Below are 19,980 nucleotides of genomic sequence, written 5' to 3'. Positions count from 1 at the left end.
ATGACGAGCTCAGCTCGTCATGAGCATGGGGGCGCTGTGCGCGCCCCCCTCCGCCCCAGCACAGCGGGGGAATCGGCCCGCAGTGAAGGGGTTAATTTCAAAGAAACCCCATACTAACCTGCAGCGAGCTCTGCCTCGGAGGTTCCACAAAGCTTGGGACTGCTACCTTCCCTCATTGGCTGACCTGAATTCAACCAATGAGGGAAGGCTGCAGTCCCAATGGCATCACAGAGTGGGATGGGGTCAGTGAGACTGCTGACCCCACCCCACCCTGTGATGAAGTGTCACTGATTGGCACTCGACCCTGGGTGCTTCAGGGCTTAAAACTGAAGCGTCCAGGTGCAAGGCAATCAGTGACACTACCCCTCGTCACTGAGGGAAGGGTCTCAGAGACTTTTGCTGAGCTGAGGACGTCACGCCCACAGGAGCTGTGACTTCCTCAGTGTCTGTCAAGCTGACCTTTTTCAGACTGACAGACACTGTTCGTGAGGGGGCAAAAGGTGGAGGGAGGTGGTCCCTTAGCCCCAATGGACCGACTGCGGCTGGCCCTGGATTCTTGCTTAACTCAGATCACCAAGGACTGCCACCAGCGCTGTCTCATTCCTGCTTTCTGGGTGATAAGTCACCTGCATGACTTTGTGAAAACACAGTCTAAATGGATAAAAAGTCACTAAGCCAGAAATGTTCTTTGACTTTAGCTCTTGTCAGTGGAAGCTCAAGGATTAGTCAGGATCAGGTCTTAAAGCAATCACCTCAAACTTACAACAGGGAACCTCAATATCCTGTGGCGGTTTGTTGTCAGTTCGGGAGACCTTTGGCACCGTTTTGAAATGCAGCTAGAATAGAAGTACAAGTCATTTATCATCAATTGTCAGGTTCTTAATTATCAGTCAATGATGAGAAGTTGAAGACGTTTCTAAAACATTTTCTTATCTGTATTTGATTAGTGTGGTTTTGTTGCTTTATTCAGAATAGTCCAATTACAGAAATATCGAGAAAAGGTTTGATTAGTGACAACGTAACTCAAACAGTGTTCCATAAAGGAATCAGTCCCTATCTATCTAAAAGATCTAACCTACCCTATAGAAACCCATGAAGAATCTCTTCTGTGAAATAACAAGATTCTCAAAGCATAGTTAAAGTATTGACTTTCGCATGAAGAGTGGTTTCTGGAAACTCAGCTGAGTTCCCATAGCTGCAGTAACAACCGTTAAAATAAGGCCAGAGATAGAATAATAATCACAGCAGTAGCCTTGATCAAATGCAAGATAAAGACGTCCTGCATAAAATAAGGTAAAGGAGGGTAACATCACTGTCAGAATCTAGGGGCATATGTAGGTAATTTCCGTTTTGCGATACTCAAATAGTGATTTTTAAGGAATCGCTATTTGAGAATTGCAAAATGGAATGTAGGGAAAAAATTCACAATTTTTTTTGCGAATTGTTAAAATTCCTTAATTGCGATTAGCAAATTGCGAATCGCAAATAAGGAATGAGTGTCCCATTCACTCCTATGGGCCAAGAGGCCCATAGGAATGAATGGGGATACATTCTCAAATTGCGATTTTCTATGAGAAAATCGCAATTTGAGAATCGCAATTCCAAGGGTGCCAGGGTGTCCAAAGGACACCTGTTGCACCCCTGGAATGTGCATGTAAGTACATATGGCGCACAGACATGCCCTAAGGGCCTGTCTGTGCGCCACATGGCACTTTGAATGTTTTAAAAAAATGCATTTTGACAGGAAATCGCAAAATACCATCTACTTGGAGTAGGTGGTATTTTGCGAATCCTTAAGCCAAAATCACAATTTTCAAGCATTTAAGCATTTAAGGAATCGCAAAATTGCGATTCCGCAAATGCTTGAGCAGAATAAGGAATCGCAATGTTTGAGATTCCTTATTTTGCTATGTGGCCCATACATACCAAAACGCCGTTTGTGATTCGCAAACGCTGCAAACGGCTTTCTACATATGCCCCATAGTCTTCAGTGATAAGGTCAGAGGTCTGAATTGGGATGGAGAAAATAATTATATTCTCCCTAGCTAGGCACACTCAATTATAATATAAATCCACAAATAATGTGTTGAAGTTTAGTAGGCCTGGATCATCTTCAGCCAATAGAAACCACTCATCCGACAGGGTCCCTGTCATCCATTGTTTTTCCTTATGGTTCCCACAGTAAACATTGACAGTGGTTCATAGATAAAATAATGTTACAGTTCTTGATACATGGGAGAAAGATCTCATGAGAACCTTCATACCTAAGCTGTTAGCTACTACCAATACCCCTTTGTGAATACAAAAGTCTAGTCAAATGCAAGGCAACAATTCTTACAGCAGTCCTGGTGAAGCATACACATTATATATCTGATTTGTTCTGTATTCCAACAGTCTGTTCATCATAAGCAACAGCAGATTCATTGTCAAAGCAGGGTGAGCTAACGTGATGTGATAAAGCAAAAGATTATCTTAAAGTCAACACATTCTTCGGTAGACTGCTGGTGCTGGCAAAATTTTCTACGGAAATGTCTATTCATCTGTGAGCAAAATTCATAAGAAAATATGGTTACAGCCTAGTTACAGAAGCAAATTCAAAGTGCTAGCCTACTGCATTTTGTACTTTGCATTTCGTGTTCTTACATGTTATAAGCAAGCACATTTTCCTACCTGTGATTTATTTGTGAAGTTTCTTAGCAGTGTTTTAAATGCATTCTAAAGTGAAATACGAATATGTTAATGAAGGTCTTATTCAATGATTTTTTATTGCAAACACCAGAATGAGCAAAATTGCATGGTGACTTGCTTTGTCACCCACATCTGAATGGGACTTCTTCAGAGGAAATAAATAATACCCTATTTAATATGGGGAGAGATTATTCCATTGGCTGAAGAATCATTCAGGATAGCAGATAGGGCAGTCACAATTGTTGAGGTTAAAATATGAAGGGCAGACATGAACAATTGTTTTCCAGCTAATCATATTGAAGGACACTTAAAACTAAGTAACTCAAGTCCTCCAAGGTATTAGGCGACTGGTTTGGCTATAGTCTCCCTCACAATTATGCAACACACTGCCACACGTACCCACACCACACCCTTGTGGTGTGTCCACAGACTGGAATGTAGCACAGCCTTCTGTGCCAATAGGCACTGCACAGCACCTAGGGCAGGACTATGGCCAGGTCCCCTATTCTATCACCAAAGTTGCACTGGATGCAGAAGCATGTGTTCCACAGAAATAGAAACAGGGGTCTTTCACATTGACCCAACATGTGCACACTCCAGCATCTTAAGTCAAGCGCAAACAACAGGCCAATCATGCATTTTCAGAGCCTTTGGGCCATATGTATCAAGCCTTTTGTGATTCGCAAAGGCCGAAATTCGCAGAATTTCGGCCTTTGCGAATCGCAAACGGCCTTTTTGCATGTTTTGGGATGTATGAAACATTCCCAAAATAAGGAATTGCAAACTTGTGCGATTCCTTATTTTGTCATAGCATTTAGGGAATCGCAATTTTGCGATTCCTTAAATGCTATGTATGTAGCATTTTTGGCTAGCGAATTTTGGTTAAGGAATCGCAAATTACCACCAACTTGTAGTTGGTGGTAATTTGCGATTTCTTGTAAATATGCACAATTGTGCATTTGTGAAGGTGGCATATGACGCACATACATGCCCATTGGGCATTTATGTGCGCCATATGCACACACATGTAATTTATAGGGGTGCAGCAGGGTGTCCTTGAGACACCCCTGCACCTTTGCAAAAATTCTCAAATTGCGATTAGCAATTTGCGAATTCGCAATTTGAGAATTATTTGGAAATCATTCCTATGGGCCTCCTGGCCCATAGGAAGGCATTGGAAAATATTCCTTAATTGCGAATTCGCAAAATGCAAATTCGCAATTAAGGAAGTTTAAGGAATCGCAAATTAAATGTGATTTTGTTCATACATACCATTTTGCATTTCCTAAATAGCGATTCCTTAAAATTCGCTATTTAGGAAATGCAAAATAGTTTGATGGTACTTATGGCCCTAAATGAAAAAAAACGGAAGCAAAGAACATACCTGCCACACCTCCCTGTTCACAATCCTCCAAAAATTTTGTTGCTCCCAACTTATAATTTTAAAGTTAAACCACAGACTACCACCCATGCAGTCCTCTCCGAATCTCCTCTAATTGCATCAAAGACAAACTTCAGAAGTTTCATAAAGTTTATTTTAAAATAAGTCCTATTTTCTTCAGTGAATCTGTAAACATTTAGTCGCATCAGATAAAAGACAAAATGTAACATTAAGATGTTAGTCTCGTCCTCCTCACCTTACCTGGTTGTTGTACAAGTATTACCTTTTCTGGACTCCAGTTTCTGTGTTTTGGAGTTTTCACTCACTGCGTTGGAGCCAGTAGAAGTGCAAATCTGGCAAAATACCACGATTAAAAAAGCTTTGATGAATGCATAAGTGAAATGAAATGCCTAACGAGTCCAAAGGTAATATTTTATGGGATTATCATTAACACAAACTATTTGCTCTATCCACAGGCAATTGAAACCCCGACTCTTAAAAACATATCCTGCAGCGTAAGGCCCGGAGAGTTGCTGGCTGTGATCGGGCCTGTCGGTTCTGGAAAAGTGAGTTTTCTTGATTCCAACTGCATTGATTTGTATCATTAATGTACTGTTTGACTTGGTGCGAAAGTCACGTTAGACAATACTGCAGGAAATGGAAAAATATAGTTTCCTGTTTTCAAATTTAGAAAAAATATCAGCTGAATTTGTTTCTTGCCTCCATTCGAGCTATTTCCTTACTGTAAGTAACGAGTCAAAAACGTGTTTATGATCTGGAACTGTTTATTCATAGAGACTTAGGGCCTACAACATGAGCTAATATTTAAACAGACAGTAAATTTGTCTTGTATATAATCAGTGCTTTAAATGGGCAGGTACAATCTTGTTGTATCTGCACTTCTTTGAAAGGAAGAGTACCTGCGCTTCTCAGCAGTGCTGGAATGTATTTATTAGGACAGTACCTGCACTTCTCAGCCGTGATAGAATGCATTTATTGGGAGAGTACCTGCACTTCTCAGCAGTGCTAGAATGCATTTATTGGGACAGTACCTGCACTTCTCAGACTTGATAGAATGCATATATTGAGAAGAGTACCGGTACTTCTCAGCAGTGCTAGAATGCATTTATTGGGAGAGTACCTGCACTTCTCAGTAGCGCTAGAATGCATTTATTGGGACAGTACCTGCACTTCTCAGACTTGATAGAATGCATATATTGAGAAGAGTACCGGTACTTCTCAGCAGTGCTAGAATGCATTTATTGGGAGAGTATCAGCACTTCTCAGACTTGCTAGAATGCATTTTTTGGGATAGTACCGGCACTTCTCAGCAGTGCTAGAATGCATTTATTAGGAGAGTATCTACACTTCTCAGCAGTGCTAGAATGCATTTATTGGGAGAGTACCTGCACTTCTCAGACTTGCTAGAATGCAGTTATTGGGAGAGTACCAGCACTTCTCAGCAGTGCTAGAAGGCATTTATTAGGAGAGTACCAGCACTTTTTAGAAGCAGGCAGGTACTTTAGATAGTGAGTACCAACACTTCTTAATTTCCATTTAAAGCACTGTAGATCGTGTATGAATGCTTGCCTGGTGCGGTACATAATATACGGGCATATACGGGCGTCATGCACACATAGAGCGTGCACACCGACCAGTACACTTATTTCCACAAAGTTGAACAGACATACAGGGACTCAAGCATGAAGACTAACAATAATATTGACCGTCATACATTACCTTGGCATGTTTATGTGCATCAGTGGATCTCAGGATGATGTGCTGCAGAGTGCACATGGTGCATCAAGGGGGAATAGAGTGATGTATAGTTATTTCAATCGATTAGATCATAAAAGATTACATCCGAAATTAAAAACACAATTAATTGTAACAAATCCATTGAGCATGAATTAAAAAAGGACAGTACAGATTACATCCTAATATACAGATTCGGGCTGTCACCAATCGAAAGTTAGATTTAAAAGATCATAAATTGATTGCACTATATTTCAGTTAAAAGTCAGCAAAACATAAAATTGATGTAGAACTTATACCGAATCTGTATCAAAGTTCATGCAACGAGTACGTATGTGCCAGATCACAGTTAAAAATTTAGATACCGCAAACACAATCGGGGGTGAAGCATCAGTCTTTAAAATTCTGTAAGCAGGCAAGTAATGCCTAAACCCTAAGCTTTTAATGAGGGGAACCAGCCAATACTTTCTGGGCTTCTGGTAGGCCTTGCAAAAAAAATGATGTGCAAATCATTTTCCTGTTGGTGTGGGCATGCTGGGCAATGCTCTGAAATAGGGGCCTGAGACCAGGTACTGGTGAGTGCTCTGAGAGGGAGTGTGCCGTACCACCATTGTAGGAATAATTTTCTTGTCAGAACAGGGCTAATTATATCAAGAACAAGTTCCCGGTGATATGAATCTTTGGATTGAATAAATAAGTGTGTTAATGGCCCCATGCGTGGATTCTGTAATAGAAATGTTATTTTAGAGTCATAATAGTCCTTTAATAGAGATTTGCGTGAAACCTTGCTACAAGCATATGCTGGATCTAACCACAGTTCCGGCCTTCCCAGACTCTCACATGTCTTTTTTATATATTTTAGCCAGGTAATGTTTGTTATGTTTTGTAAGGATAGAATCTCTTGCAACTCCGTCCTGTAGCTCAAGAGCTCTGGGGTGCTCCAGTTTCGTCGCCAGAAGGTTAGTGGTTTTAACCCCAGTTCTTCCTCAATTGTTCTTAGGCCCAGGTCTAATCTGAGCGGGAAGAGTGGAGTGCTTGGTGGCAAGGCTACCATCTGCCGGATGAATTTATTCTCAGTGGTTGTCAAGTTTTGGGCAGATATATGCCCCCACAGCTCCCCCCGTGTGTGACTGCCCCCACGCCTGCATTTTATAAATTTGGAGCACTGGGCCGAGGGGTTTGTAAGTTGATCTGTTTGCCATCCTGGAAATACCACCTGTTAGCTGCGCTAATTTTATATTTGCCTTCGTCCGATGTGTGTCCCAGGTCATATTTTGATTGATGGTCTCCCCTAGGTACTCAAATGTGTGGACCCTCTCTAATCTCAGTGTGCCTATGGTGGGGTTGGGACGTGTTGAGGATGGAGGACTAAGGATCATATATTTAGTTTTCAGGGCATTGATCTCCAGTCCCCGCTCAACACAGAAGGTTGCGAACCCATCCAAGACCGGTTGTATTCCCATTGGGGATTTTGACAGCAGCAGGGTGTCATCCGCGAAAATAATAGCGGACACCCTGGTGCCGTTGAGCTTAGGGGCATCAATGTCGGCTATCCTAGTCAGGTGGTCGATTACCCCGTTAACAAAGAGGCAGAACAGGGAGCATACAACCCTGTCTCACCCCCCTGTCAACGGGGAATCTTCCTGAGGGCATCCCATTTCTACCACGCCTGACCCGAGATGAAGCACTTCAGGGTTGCACGTGGTGACGCGCCTCATGGGAGCGCTTGGTGATCTGCTTCATGGTAGCACTTGAAGACTTGCCTCCTTGAGGCACATGGTGGTGCCCAGTTCAGATTTACAGAGCTAACTGCATTATGTGGCAGGGGTACAGGGTGCTTTACAGCGAGTTCTCAATTTGTTGTCAACTGACTTGGCTTTTTCTCAAGTAGAAATGTCCGGCCAATTCCCTTTAGCACTCCAAGCTCTAACCTGGGGACTGGACATAAAATGGAAAAAGAAGCAAATCAGTAAATATACCCTTTCCTTTAGAGAACGAAACCTGGAACCCAAAAAGACTGCTGAAGGATTCTGCGGGCCAAGAGACACAGAACATCTGGAATTAGGCTATAAAATGAAGGGATATGTTGAAGCATATGCTTCCGGAGTAACCAACTAGCTAAAGAAGCAACCAGAGTTGTGATGGATCTGAGACACCCTCATGCTTCTCTTATATAGACAAGAAGAGTTAAAGACCTGGAATAGAAGTATCAAAATAGGAAATGAAACAGCATCCCTTTTAGATTGGTTCCTCCAAATTACCTGTAATGTTTCCAGTACCTCATTTTCCAACTGTAAATCCTTGTCAGTATCCAAAGAAAGGATTCAAGAGGAAGAATGGTGGCTGAGGCATAGTTTTGGGATTCTGTAGGAGTGCCACGTCCAGCTGCTAACATATTTACCATGCATGTGATCAGGTTCATTCTACCAGATGAGGTGGTAATGCCTGCTCTTCACATGTGGAAGTCGTCAAGCACTGGAGCATGAGGCCCGTGTTACCTTCAGCCAGCATGGCGGACCTACCTGTTGTACGCCTGTGGGTGCATGCTCAAAGAACAGTGTTGCAGCCACCCTGCCACCACACAGAACTGCAGCAGTTCAGTGGTGAGGCAGTGCTGAGCCCGGGAGCTGAGCCGCAGTAAGATCCGAGGAGCATATTTATGAATTTTGCGCCCCATATCAGCGCAGCATTCCACCTTTTTGTGCTGCCCTACATCACAGGAAAATGTCAGGAATGAGCCGCATTTATCCAACATGGCACATTCCTGTCCTTTTCCCTTGCAGAATGCAACACACATAGAAAGAGGAAGTAACAAGGAGAAATAAAGATATTTCTCTTGGTTACGCCTTACCTGGGGAGGTGTATCTTTTTGTCACTTTTCCCGGTTTACTAGGGCTTGTAAATTTGGGAATCCGTAAAAATCCATGGGATTTGCGTTGGAACACCCACACAACACCCATGGAACACCTATCCAAGGCATTGCTGTATTGTTACTCCAGATTTTTGAGAGCCACGGAAAGTGGCCTAGCCTAGCTTTAAAAATCTGACGTAAGGTTTGTGTCGCTATTGCACCACGTTGCGTGGTGCAAGATCTATGCAGACCGGGTCATAAATATGACACCAAGTTCCTTGCCAAACTGACAGTTGTCTCATATCTGTCATGTGCATTGCATCATGTTCTGCATATTTTTCTTTACATCTGGGACTTTGAAAGAAACATTTTGGAAAACAAAACAGTATGTTCATTCCTCCAGCATGTGAGGGATTTATTTGAGTGAACAGGACACTATTTGTGAGTGGATTCTATATTGAAAAATGGCATCTTTTGTAAAGGCGTTCATCTGCGTAGAAGATGCCTACAGGCAAACATACAGAATCAGAACTGACACATATACACACGAGTACCCCTGAATAGATGAAAGATGCTCCATGGCAGGCGCCATGTCTTTAACAAGTCCTAGGTGTTAAGTAACTAACAATTGGCATGCTGGGATTTTAAGCGTATACTTATATTTGGAAAAGCAAACCTACAAGTTACAAAATGCAAAATGTTCTGGCTAAAAGTTCAGAATAGTTTGTTTCAGACATGACACGAATCCACTGTACAGAAAGATGGATGGGAAATAAAAAATATGAAGTTGTTCTTTGTAAAATTCAACATTTGACATGTTTTTGGAGCTCATGCCTTTAGTAACTTTTTCACTAATTTTCATTTACCCTGCTCCTCTCAAACGTTTTCACAAACATTGTTTACATTTTAGATAATGCAATAAGCATTCCATGCAATAAATTGTAATGTGGCTGCTGGAAAATGGCCCTCTCTGAAGGGTCAGCCCAAACTTTCTGACTTCCTCCTCCTCTTTTTCTTTTGTTGTCTCAGTACTTTGAGCACTTTATCACTGCTGACCAGTTCTAAAGTGAATGTGCTTCTCCCCTAAACATGGTGACATTGGTGTATACCTAATTGACATATTCAGTTTACTTGTAAGTCCCTTGTAAAGTGGTATACCATATACCCAGGGCCTGTAAACCTAAAGGCTACTAGGGGGCTTGCAGCACTGATTTTGCTACCCCCGTAAGTAGCCTTTCAAAGCTTTCTCAGAGCTGCCATTGCAAGGCCTGTGTGTGCAATTTACTGCCACTCCGACTTGACATTTAAAACTACTTGTCAAGTCTTAAAATCCCCTTTTATTACACATACCTCATCCCTAAGGTAGGCCCTAGGTAGCCCATAGGGAAGGGTGCTGTGTAAGTAAAAGGTAGGACATGTACTGTTAAGTTGTGCATGCCCTGATAGTGACAAACTCCGCAATTCGTTTTTCCCTACTCTGAGGCTTAATCCTTTCATAGGATAGAATAGGGAATTCCTTAATACACTTTTAAGCTGTAATTCCTCATCAGAAAGGAGTAGCAGCATCATGTTTCATATGTTTGAAATAGTAATGATAAATCCTCTTTACAAGTAAAGTTGAATTTAACAATACTATTTTAGAAATGCTACTTTTAGAAAGTGGGCATGTCACTGCTCCATGGGCCAGATGTACAAAGCTTTCTTAAGGTTGCCAACAAATCGGGCCGTTAGTGACTGCAAAGCAAAACAGCCCTTTTTTATGTACAAAGTCCCAATTTGCGATTCAGTGACATATTACAGAATTGCAAATTGGGTTTGCGATTCGGTATTAGGAAGGGATGTGTTTACGGCATCCCTTCCTAATAGCGACTCACAGTGGCATGTGTGAATGTTTTGCGACTGAAATGCGGTCGCAAATTATTTAAATTTTACCATCAACTCCAAGTTGGTGGTAACCCATTCGCAAATTTGAAGGGGTCCCCAAGGGACTCCCTCCCCTTTGTGAATGTTGGAGAAAACATTCTTTTAAGTGCAGGCAGTGGCCCACTGCCTACTTATAAAAAATTAAAAGAAAACTTTTCGTTTTTCATTTTGAAATGCATCCCGTTTTTCTTTAAGGGAAACAGACTGCATTAAAAAAGAAATGTCCTTATTTAAAAGGAATCACAGACATGATGGTCTGCTAATCCCAGCAGGCCACTATTCCTGTGATTTTTGCGATTCCCAATTGGTTGCAAACTGAGACCATCCTCATGAATATAATGAGATAGGTCTATTTGCGTACCACTGGGAATCGCTAAATGTGTGAAACACATATTTGTACGTAGCTGTTTTATCGCAATCATACGCTATTATTAATTCGCAAACCCAAAGCTATGGGCATCTAGCCATGTGTGCCTTGTATCCATGTGTGCCTTGTAGCACATGTTCAATACCTGTCTGGGGGGGAGTGACAGCTACACTTTGTGCATTCCCTCTAGACAGCCACAAACACAGGAAGGGTAGGTGTGACAGAGAACTGCTTTGCATTCTGATGCTCTTTCTGGACAGAAAAGGATGGTGACACTTACACCTGAATAGGCAGTGTCCTGTTTTCCACGAAAAGGGCTGATTACCCCCTACTAATAGTCTGGAGTCAGGGCTTGGAAGAAAGGGGGACCTGTGCACTTAAAGGGTCTGCTTTGAAGTCACCCCAACTTCAAAGGCACAATTGGGTATAAGTACTGGACCTCTGACCCTACCAAGACAGTACACTACTGGACCTGTGAAAAACTCTACGAAGAGTAAAGACTGCTGTGCTACAAGGATTTCCACACTGCTTGACTGCTGCTGAGGAAGAAATGCTTTTCTGTTTTGCTGTGCTCTGCTGCTTCCTACTGATCTCTGCCCTGCTGCGGACAAGAACTGACCTCATCTCACTCGAACCCTGAGTGACTCCAAGAGCTTGCTGGCTTGCACCCTTTTCTGAAGTCTCAGGGCCATCAAAGACGTCCTTTAAACCTGCAACAGCACCGGGACTCTGCCATCTGTGAGTCCTGGCTTGCCAATTAGTGACAATCCAGTCCTGGGCGCTTGAAAGGTGCTTTTGCAGTACAGAACCAACAAAATCGACACAGTGATGAATTTGCCCAGATTGGAACCAACACATTATCCTTCGACACCGACACATGAGCCGATCGACGGCATTGGCTTGACAGACTGTGCGACTCGACAACTATGCAGCGCCTGCATTGTAAAGGGGGTCAGCGACTAAGCCTTCATCGCCTGCATGGATTTGAAACCGACGAATTGAGTCTTCTATGTCGACACTTGCTCCATGCAAGTTTTTTTTCAGAGGGACCTGCGTGAGTCCTGTAGCCGGCTTGCCCTCCATTGCGGTCAGCCTAAACTTTGGATTGACTCCCATCCAGCACGACCTCAAGTATCCTCTAACCGCTATTTGCTTCTAAGCACTACATTTTGGTTTAAGCTTTAAAAATAAATTACTCTGGTTTTACGTATTAGATTTTAGTTGCTTTGGTCTTGGTTTACTCGTAGAAATATAGTTTATTTTTTCTAAACCTGTGTGAAGTATTTAATGGTGTTTTCATTGTGTTCTGTGTTTGTGTTGCACAAATATTTTACAAATGTCCTCTTTAGCTAGGCCTAACTATTCTGTGTCAAGCAACCAAAAGGTAAGCACAGGTTATCTTTTATTGTGTCTAATAAATCACAAAGTGAGGGGCCCCCCGAGGGTAGGATGTGAGGCAGATCAGCGGGGGAAAGAGCAATAAATTACAATAAAGAGAGGGTGGATCTGCCCCGTATTTGATCAAGTATAGGCTCAGTTGGAGTCCAGAATTTTCAAAAGTCACCCATTTTAGCGCTCACCAATTAATCAAGACCATATGCATTTTAAACAGAGGCACTTTTATAAACAATATATCATTTTTTATTCTTGATTGATTAATGTACTTTTATATATAGCACAATTATACAAACTTATTTTTTAGAAAGGTTTTTTCATGATTATACAATAAAAACATATATGTATACACACAACCCATCAACCTTCCAACATTCAAACTTCAGCAAATTCATACATCACAACCATCCATACTCATACAAGGTTCATTCAAACATTCTACTCAGATGGAATTTGAGGTATATTGCTCTGAGGACATCCTGAATATTCCTCTCAACCATAGGTCGGGGCAAGATCGTACAGTGTTCAGGGTAGATGGTTTCAACGCCGACGCGCGTTTCGGTGCCAGGCCCCAAAATTAGGCCGCACCTTCGTCAGGGCAAGAAGGGGGGAAGGAGTGGTTGTATTCAACAGTAAAATAAATACTTCTGATATCCAGGCACTCTGTAGAAAAAACACATCTTTTAGTATAGTGTTTAACCCCCATTTCAACCAACATTTTATATTAATATATTCAGTGCTGATCGCCTAATAGCTAGTCACAGTGAAGGATTCACAAGTATGAGAGACATTCATTGCGTAGCTTCATCCTTTTCCTTTTAACACAGTTTTCAATATATAGATACATAGGGGAACTAGTCCCATAGTATTTTAATACAAAGGTACTATTGTACATGGGGGGCATTGGTGAGTTAGAAAAATGGGTGACATACAGGATACGGCTAAGAAACAAACACTTAATAAACATTCAGGAAATATTCCATATCCATGCAGTAGACTCTCACACACATGCTAATACAGTAAGTTTAGCTCATATAGGCATACATTCATTCATCAGATTTTAAGTATAGGTGTACAATCTTATGTAAACCTTCACAGAAGATCTGGCTTTTTAGACACTGATTTCATTCAGTGTATTCCTGGACCCCATGGCACATCGCATTTATTTATAAATAGTAGGCGCTACCTGGTATTTAAAAATACATCTGCGTGTAATGAGATGTTAACGAATATTCCTAGGCTTCATAGCATCTACCATTTATTAATATGCCATTCTGACATTACCTTGGTTTCAGATACACCTCAGCATCAAGTCTGCAGTGGAAAAGTAGTGGATACTCTATTTCAATGGATAGCACGTTTCCGGCGCCTTTCCTGGGGTCCTGCACATAAGGGGGGGACAAAAGTCATAACCCGGTGTCAGGTTAACTACATATTCGACCGTTTTTCTCTTAAATTTACACCCCTGTCTGCTTACCTAGATATATATTAGAACGAGAAGTGGGGTATGGAGATAGGTAGTAGATCGATGTTCGAGTTCTGCCTGAAAGCATAAAAAATTAGTTAAAAACCTCTCCTTTCAGTTGCAGGGATACGACGCATGGAAAACTAGAAATAGAAGGTTACCTTCTAGCTAGCGTTTAATGATTGAGATGTTGCCGTAGCTCTTAATCCTCTATGAAACAATGTTTTCTGGCGGTAGATAGCTAGTACCCTGCATCCGCATATTTCTTAACAGGACAGCCCAGGCGGCGGTTTCACCAGGGGGTGCCGTGAAGATCTAACGGGAGAAGTACACAATCGGCAATTGGTATTTAAGCTGCGCGGTGCCTCGCATGAGTGTGCAGAAAGGTCATTAAGAGACACGGCTGATCGTTCCCCTCTACTCATTTAATAAAGTGATTAATGGCCACATCTTCAGGAAGCTACAACTCCTCTGAACTTGCAGCGTTTAGCCAGAACGAAATTCTAGCATGGACAAGGCTAGATAACGTCAGGGAATGCTGCACCTTAAAAAGCGATAAACCTAATCTAAATTTAAACGTCTAGCTAGCAAGAGTTTGGGCGCAAGGTACTTACACGGGCAGAGTGGTAACGATTCCTCCTCGTTTCACATCCGGCAGCCGGTGGACGTCAGCTCGGTCCCCCGCTTCCGCCCTTTTAAAGGGTGGGATTAATACCAGACGATTCTCAGGTGTGCTCAAATGCTGAGCGGTCCCTGGCACCGAAACGCGCGTCGGCGTTGAAACCATCTACCCTGAACACTGTACGATCTTGCCGACCTATGGTTGAGAGGAATATTCAGGATGTCCTCAGAGCAATATACCTCAAATTCCATCTGAGTAGAATGTTTGAATGAACCTAGTATGAGTATGACTGGTTGTGATGTATGAATTTGCTGAAGTTTGAATGTTGGAAGGTTGATGGGTTGTGTGTATACATATATGTTTTTATTGTATAATCATGAAAAAACCTTTCTAAAAAATGAGTTTGTATAATTGTGCTATATATAAAAGTACATTAATCAATCAAGAATAAAAATGATATATTTTTTATAAAAGTGCCTCTGTTTAAAATGTATATGGTCTTGATTAATTGGTGAGCGCTAAAATGGGTGACTTTTGAAAATTCTGGACTCCAACTGAGCCTATACTTGATCAAATACGGGGCAGATCCACCCTCTCTTTATTGTATCTTTTATTGTGTATTTAGCTTAGCCTGACTAGAGTCAGGATTTGATAAACTTGAAGACTGTTAAGGTACCATCTTTAGGACTAAAAATCGCATGTGCTCATAGCTCTTGTTTCAATTGATTTGAGTGGTGGTTCCTGCATGCACAGGGTGCATACTGTGACAACTAGAAACCCTATTTCTAACAGCGATGCACTGATCTTTGCTATGGCAATTCACTGACTGAAACAATGATTTCTGTGTAGCTGCATTTTGTTCCTTAGAGTGCATCGACAAAATCCCGGCATGCTATATAAGGGATACTCTGCCAAATCTTAACTCTTTCCGAAACATGACCTTGTCAGTTTGCTCAATCTCAAAGCAAACAGTATGAGTTTTGGCTTCACAGTGTACAGCCCACAGTACTTTCATTGGGCTTTAGCTTATTACCTGTGTGAGTGACATATATAAAATAAAGTCTAAAAAAATAAAAGGGTTACTCTCCATCATATTTAGTTGTGCATTACATCTGGTACTTGTTAGGTGAAGCTACAATGGCTTAAAGCTCCATGTTTGGTAGGAAGAGTACAACTATATAAAATGTAAACTGACTCATTTACTTTACCCCCCCCCCCCCTCCCCCCAGCATCCTGATAGGCTTCATTGTATAAGAATTAATGGAAAAACGAAAACTGAGAAAGAATGGGCATGATGTGACAAGGCAATTATATATGTACAAATATATATATATATATATATATATATATATATATATATATATATATATATATATATATATATATATATATATATATATATATATATATATATATATATATATATATATATATATACATATATACACACACACACATATATAAATATATATACATATAAAAAATATTTAGAATATATGTTCACAGGAAAAAAAAACAAAGGTTACATGGACGTTATAGTTAGGCTCAGATTTCACTCATACAAAACCAGTGAAATTCAGCAGTAATAGTTGCCTAGCTAACTAGAACTTACGCCCCCACAATACACTGCTTTTACACATATTAAATCACTCCTGACATGGTCAGTGACTTCACTGATGACATCTCAAAGGACATCACTGATGACATCATCCACTGATTGTGAGCACCTAGAGCGCCCATCCTTAAGTAATTCAGCAGAGTGAGTGGCACACATTATGGACTATCCAATGATCTTTGTAGCTGCCAGACCACCGCAGCCCATAATCACAGCCTGTCAACACTTGTTGGAACTGACTACAGTGAAACATCGGACAGGATGAAAGCGGCAGGATGAGGACTGTGAGAAGCTTGTAACATGGTACTTGTGACATTGGTGTACATGAGGGGAAGCAGCAAGCGCCGCCCACCCACTGTGGAAGATAAAGGTACTTACCGAGAGTGCCTCCACCCACAGACTCGGAGTGGCGCGATTGGGGTATTCCTCCATGCCCACTTTTGGATTTTCGCCTATTAGTGCGAAGCAAGTTCAGTTTAAAAACACGAAGATCTGCAACAGTTGTTGTCAAAGGCATTTGAAAAAGGCAGCCATGGCGAAACGGGTCATGCTGATTAATTAAGGGTTGCAGCTTCCACAACTCTTGAGTACTCAGATATTTTCTGTGGAGAGATTTGGGGTCATGGGGGCAGCAGTGGTGGGAGAGAGTGAAAAAGAAGAGGGAATAACAAAAAGCTGAGAGAGAGCAGCAAAAGTACAAAGAGATATCAAAAAAAGAAAAAAAGGGTAAAAAGAGCAAAGAGAGAGCAAAAGAGAAAAAGAGGCCACAGAAAAAAACCAAGGGAGGCGGAACAGCAAAAGAGCAGAGTGCTATCCCACTGGATCACCAGGGATGAGGTGCAGGCAGGAGCCTGCAGGTTGGCAAGGGCCTTGAACCTACAACATAAAACGGAAAGCACAAGGCTCTCAGGGCAGCACTTGCTGGTGGAGCTGCACAGGGGAGAGCAGACCAGGTCAGTGGTCCAGCTTTTCTTGCTGCACAGCAGCCACCATTAAGTAGGGGTATATATATATATGTTTGAAAAGTTCTCACTAAAACCGCAGCTCACCTTACAGGCGGGTGCTGCTACCATGCGGTGGTGAAATGCGAGTCATGCATCCAATTTGACTTTGGTCCCACAAAGTCCATAGCGCACACATGAATTCAATTCATTCATAGTTTAGTTCAAATATTCACTGTGGCTGACAAAAGGGTTTAGGCATGACGGCCTTTGTCAATGTCAGCGTGCTACTCATCATTTCACCAATATAAACATCACATGTTACATTACAAGAGAAGACAGACTCAAATAGACACAAAACTTTCGATTTTGTTTTGGCCATCTTAAAACGTTCAAAGGAACAGTCATTGCTGGTATTATTAATCTCCAAATAGTGCTTCATTTCTTATTCAGATTGATAGATAAGCAGAGGATTGTCACTAAGTCTGCATGATGAACTCTCTCAAATGAAGTTACTAGATAGCACCCTGAATGGGCAGTCACTGAGTTTTACAGCCACCTTAACACGATCAAAACTCAGATCACTGTTAATGTTGCTCATCAGCATACCTTATTTAATTTCTTATTTGTTGTTGAGAACCGACAATGCATTTTCATTCATAGACTGCTCTACATGTCAGACATTGATAACCATATTAGTGTCAATTCATTTCACAAACTGATGACCTTCGGAATAAATACATTATTTATCTTAGACAAAGGGGTATGCAAGTGGCTGTATGGTTGAGTGAGTGGCAGTTTTTATTAGTGAGTGTTTTTTGTTAAGTGAGCTGGTGTGTGAGTGTCTTTATGGAAGAGTGAGTGTCTGTGGGGTTGTCTGTATGGCTGAATGAATGGCTGTGTGAGTGGCAGTTTGGATTGGTGAATTGGTATGTGTTAGAAATGGGCTCTCTAGTTCACAGAGGTGGGTACCTTTGTCCATATAGGGACCCTTGCTTCTAGTCAGTGTAAGGGGGATACACACTTTAGATAGCCCCTGCTCACCCCCTAGTTAGCTTGGCACCAGCAGACAGACGTATCCCAAAGGCAATGTGTAAAGTATTTGTACTCAAAACACACAGTAATACTGTGATAACACCACAAATGGACACCACACTAGTTTAGGAAAAATAAAGAATCTTTATCTAAACTCAACAAGACCAAAACGACAAAAATCCAACATATATGTAATAAGAATATGACTTTAAAAGGGTTTCAAGCAACTGGGTCCATAGGAAACTATGGATGCGTGATTTCTCACAAGGTACCAGTAGATGCATCAAAATTCACAAGGCCAAACAGCCATAGAGAGGGGAAGCATAAAAAAACAAAGAGATGTGTCAGTTCTGAGACCATGGGGAGGCGATGCAATAGTTCTGCTTCACGCAGAAGTGATGCTTCAAATCCGGTCTGTAGGGGTACGTAATGTGTCCATTTTGAGATGGTTCTAGCCTGTGGGTGATGTAGCGGGAAAACTTGCTGCACAGGTATGATACGTGGAAATCCAGGAAGTGTTAGCGATTGATGGGGCGGAGGCGCTGCAGTGGTTTCTTCAGCTGCAATCCCTCGATGCGTTGGTTCTTGCAGCTGCGACAGGCGCGGCGTTGGTTTCGGCCGCTGCGCAGCAATGCATGGAGATTCTTCTCGCACAGCAGTGCTGCATTGGAAAAAACCCTGCTAGAAGAGCCATGCACTGATTTTCATAGTTCTTCAGGTTTCTTCCAGCTCCTAGCAGCAATCCCAACCTCCAGAGGCTCAGAACTGGAACAGGAACCTCCTGGCAGGTCAGAACTCTCAGGAGCAGAGTGCAGGGAAGCTGGGGGTAAAGTCTTTGTCGCGGCCAGAGACTTCAGAACAAGAGGCCAGCACACACAGGCCCTTGGAGATCTCCTTCACGCAGGTTCAAAGCAAAGTTCCAGTCTTTGTCCTCTCCTTGGCAAAAACAGCAACTGCAGGCCAATGCCACACAGCACACAGCAAATGGGCAGTACACCTCCTACCAGCTCTTCAGCTCTTTTCGTTGGCAAAGGTTCCTCTTGAGTCCAGAAGTGATCTAAAGTTCTGGGGTTTTAGGTCTAATACTTATACCCCATAATGTATTTATTTACTTTGTGCAAGGGTCTCTGAGCCCCGTTCAAACCAGTTCTGTCCTCACTGGTGCAGTATGACCACAGGGGGCAGAGACAGCATTGTGCAAGAGAAACAGGGCCTATTCAGGTGCAAGGAAAACTCCTCTCACTACTCTAAATTCAGCCTAGTTCTACTCAGCTGTAAGTCATCCAGGATGAGCCAAGCATACCTCAAACCCCCCCCCCCCAGTGGCTGTCTAAGGTAAATACCAATCCCCAGCCCCTGTCACTCCAAAACCAGACAGACAATTCACAAACAGGCAGAGGTACACAGAATGGTTAAACAAGAAAATGCCTACTTCCTAAAAGTGTAATTTTCAAACGCAATTTAAAAACCATCTTTACTTAAAAAATGTGTTGTTCAATTGTGTGTTCAGAAAGCCTAAATTGTATTTCTCTATCTTGTCCCAAAGTGAAGTTATACTTGTTAGATGTTAAAAAGCATTCCCCATTCTATCCTATGGAACAAGATAGCCTTTCAATAGTAAAAAATAAAATTGGCAGTATTTCACTATTAGGACATGTCACACACCAGTACATGTCCTACCTTATACATACACTGCACACTATCCAGCGGGGTACCTACCATAGGGCTGCCTTACATGTAAGAAAAGGTAAGGTTATGGCCTCGACATGGCAGTTAACAAACTGTGCACAGACACTGCTGTGGCAGGTCTGAGATACCTTTTCAGGGCTACGCATGTGAGTGGCACAATCAGTGCTGCAGTCCCACTAGCAGCATTTGATTTGCAGGCCCTCGCACACTTCAGTGCACTTTACTAGGGACTTACCAATAAATCAAATATACC

The 19,980-nt window shown here is 42.0% G+C and overlaps 1 protein-coding gene across 2 annotated transcripts in view; it reads left to right on the top strand.

Moving 5' to 3' along the window:
• The window catches only part of ABCC4 (ATP binding cassette subfamily C member 4 (PEL blood group)), a 1,668,368-nt gene that overhangs the window by 690,899 nt on the left and 957,489 nt on the right, over positions 1-19,980 (top strand). For both annotated transcript variants that reach the window (XM_086934802.1, XM_086934803.1), the window contains exon 10: positions 4,546-4,635. In XM_086934802.1, the coding sequence (XP_086790928.1) occupies positions 4,546-4,635 (90 nt within the window). The remainder of the gene's footprint in view (positions 1-4,545; positions 4,636-19,980) is intronic.

Source organism: Lissotriton vulgaris, chromosome 8, assembly GCF_964263255.1.
Source record: "Lissotriton vulgaris chromosome 8, aLisVul1.2, whole genome shotgun sequence".
In the NCBI taxonomy this organism is placed as follows: domain Eukaryota; kingdom Metazoa; phylum Chordata; class Amphibia; order Caudata; family Salamandridae; genus Lissotriton; species Lissotriton vulgaris.
Note: the sequence above shows the minus strand (reverse complement) of the source record. Positions and strands in the feature narration are given on the sequence as shown.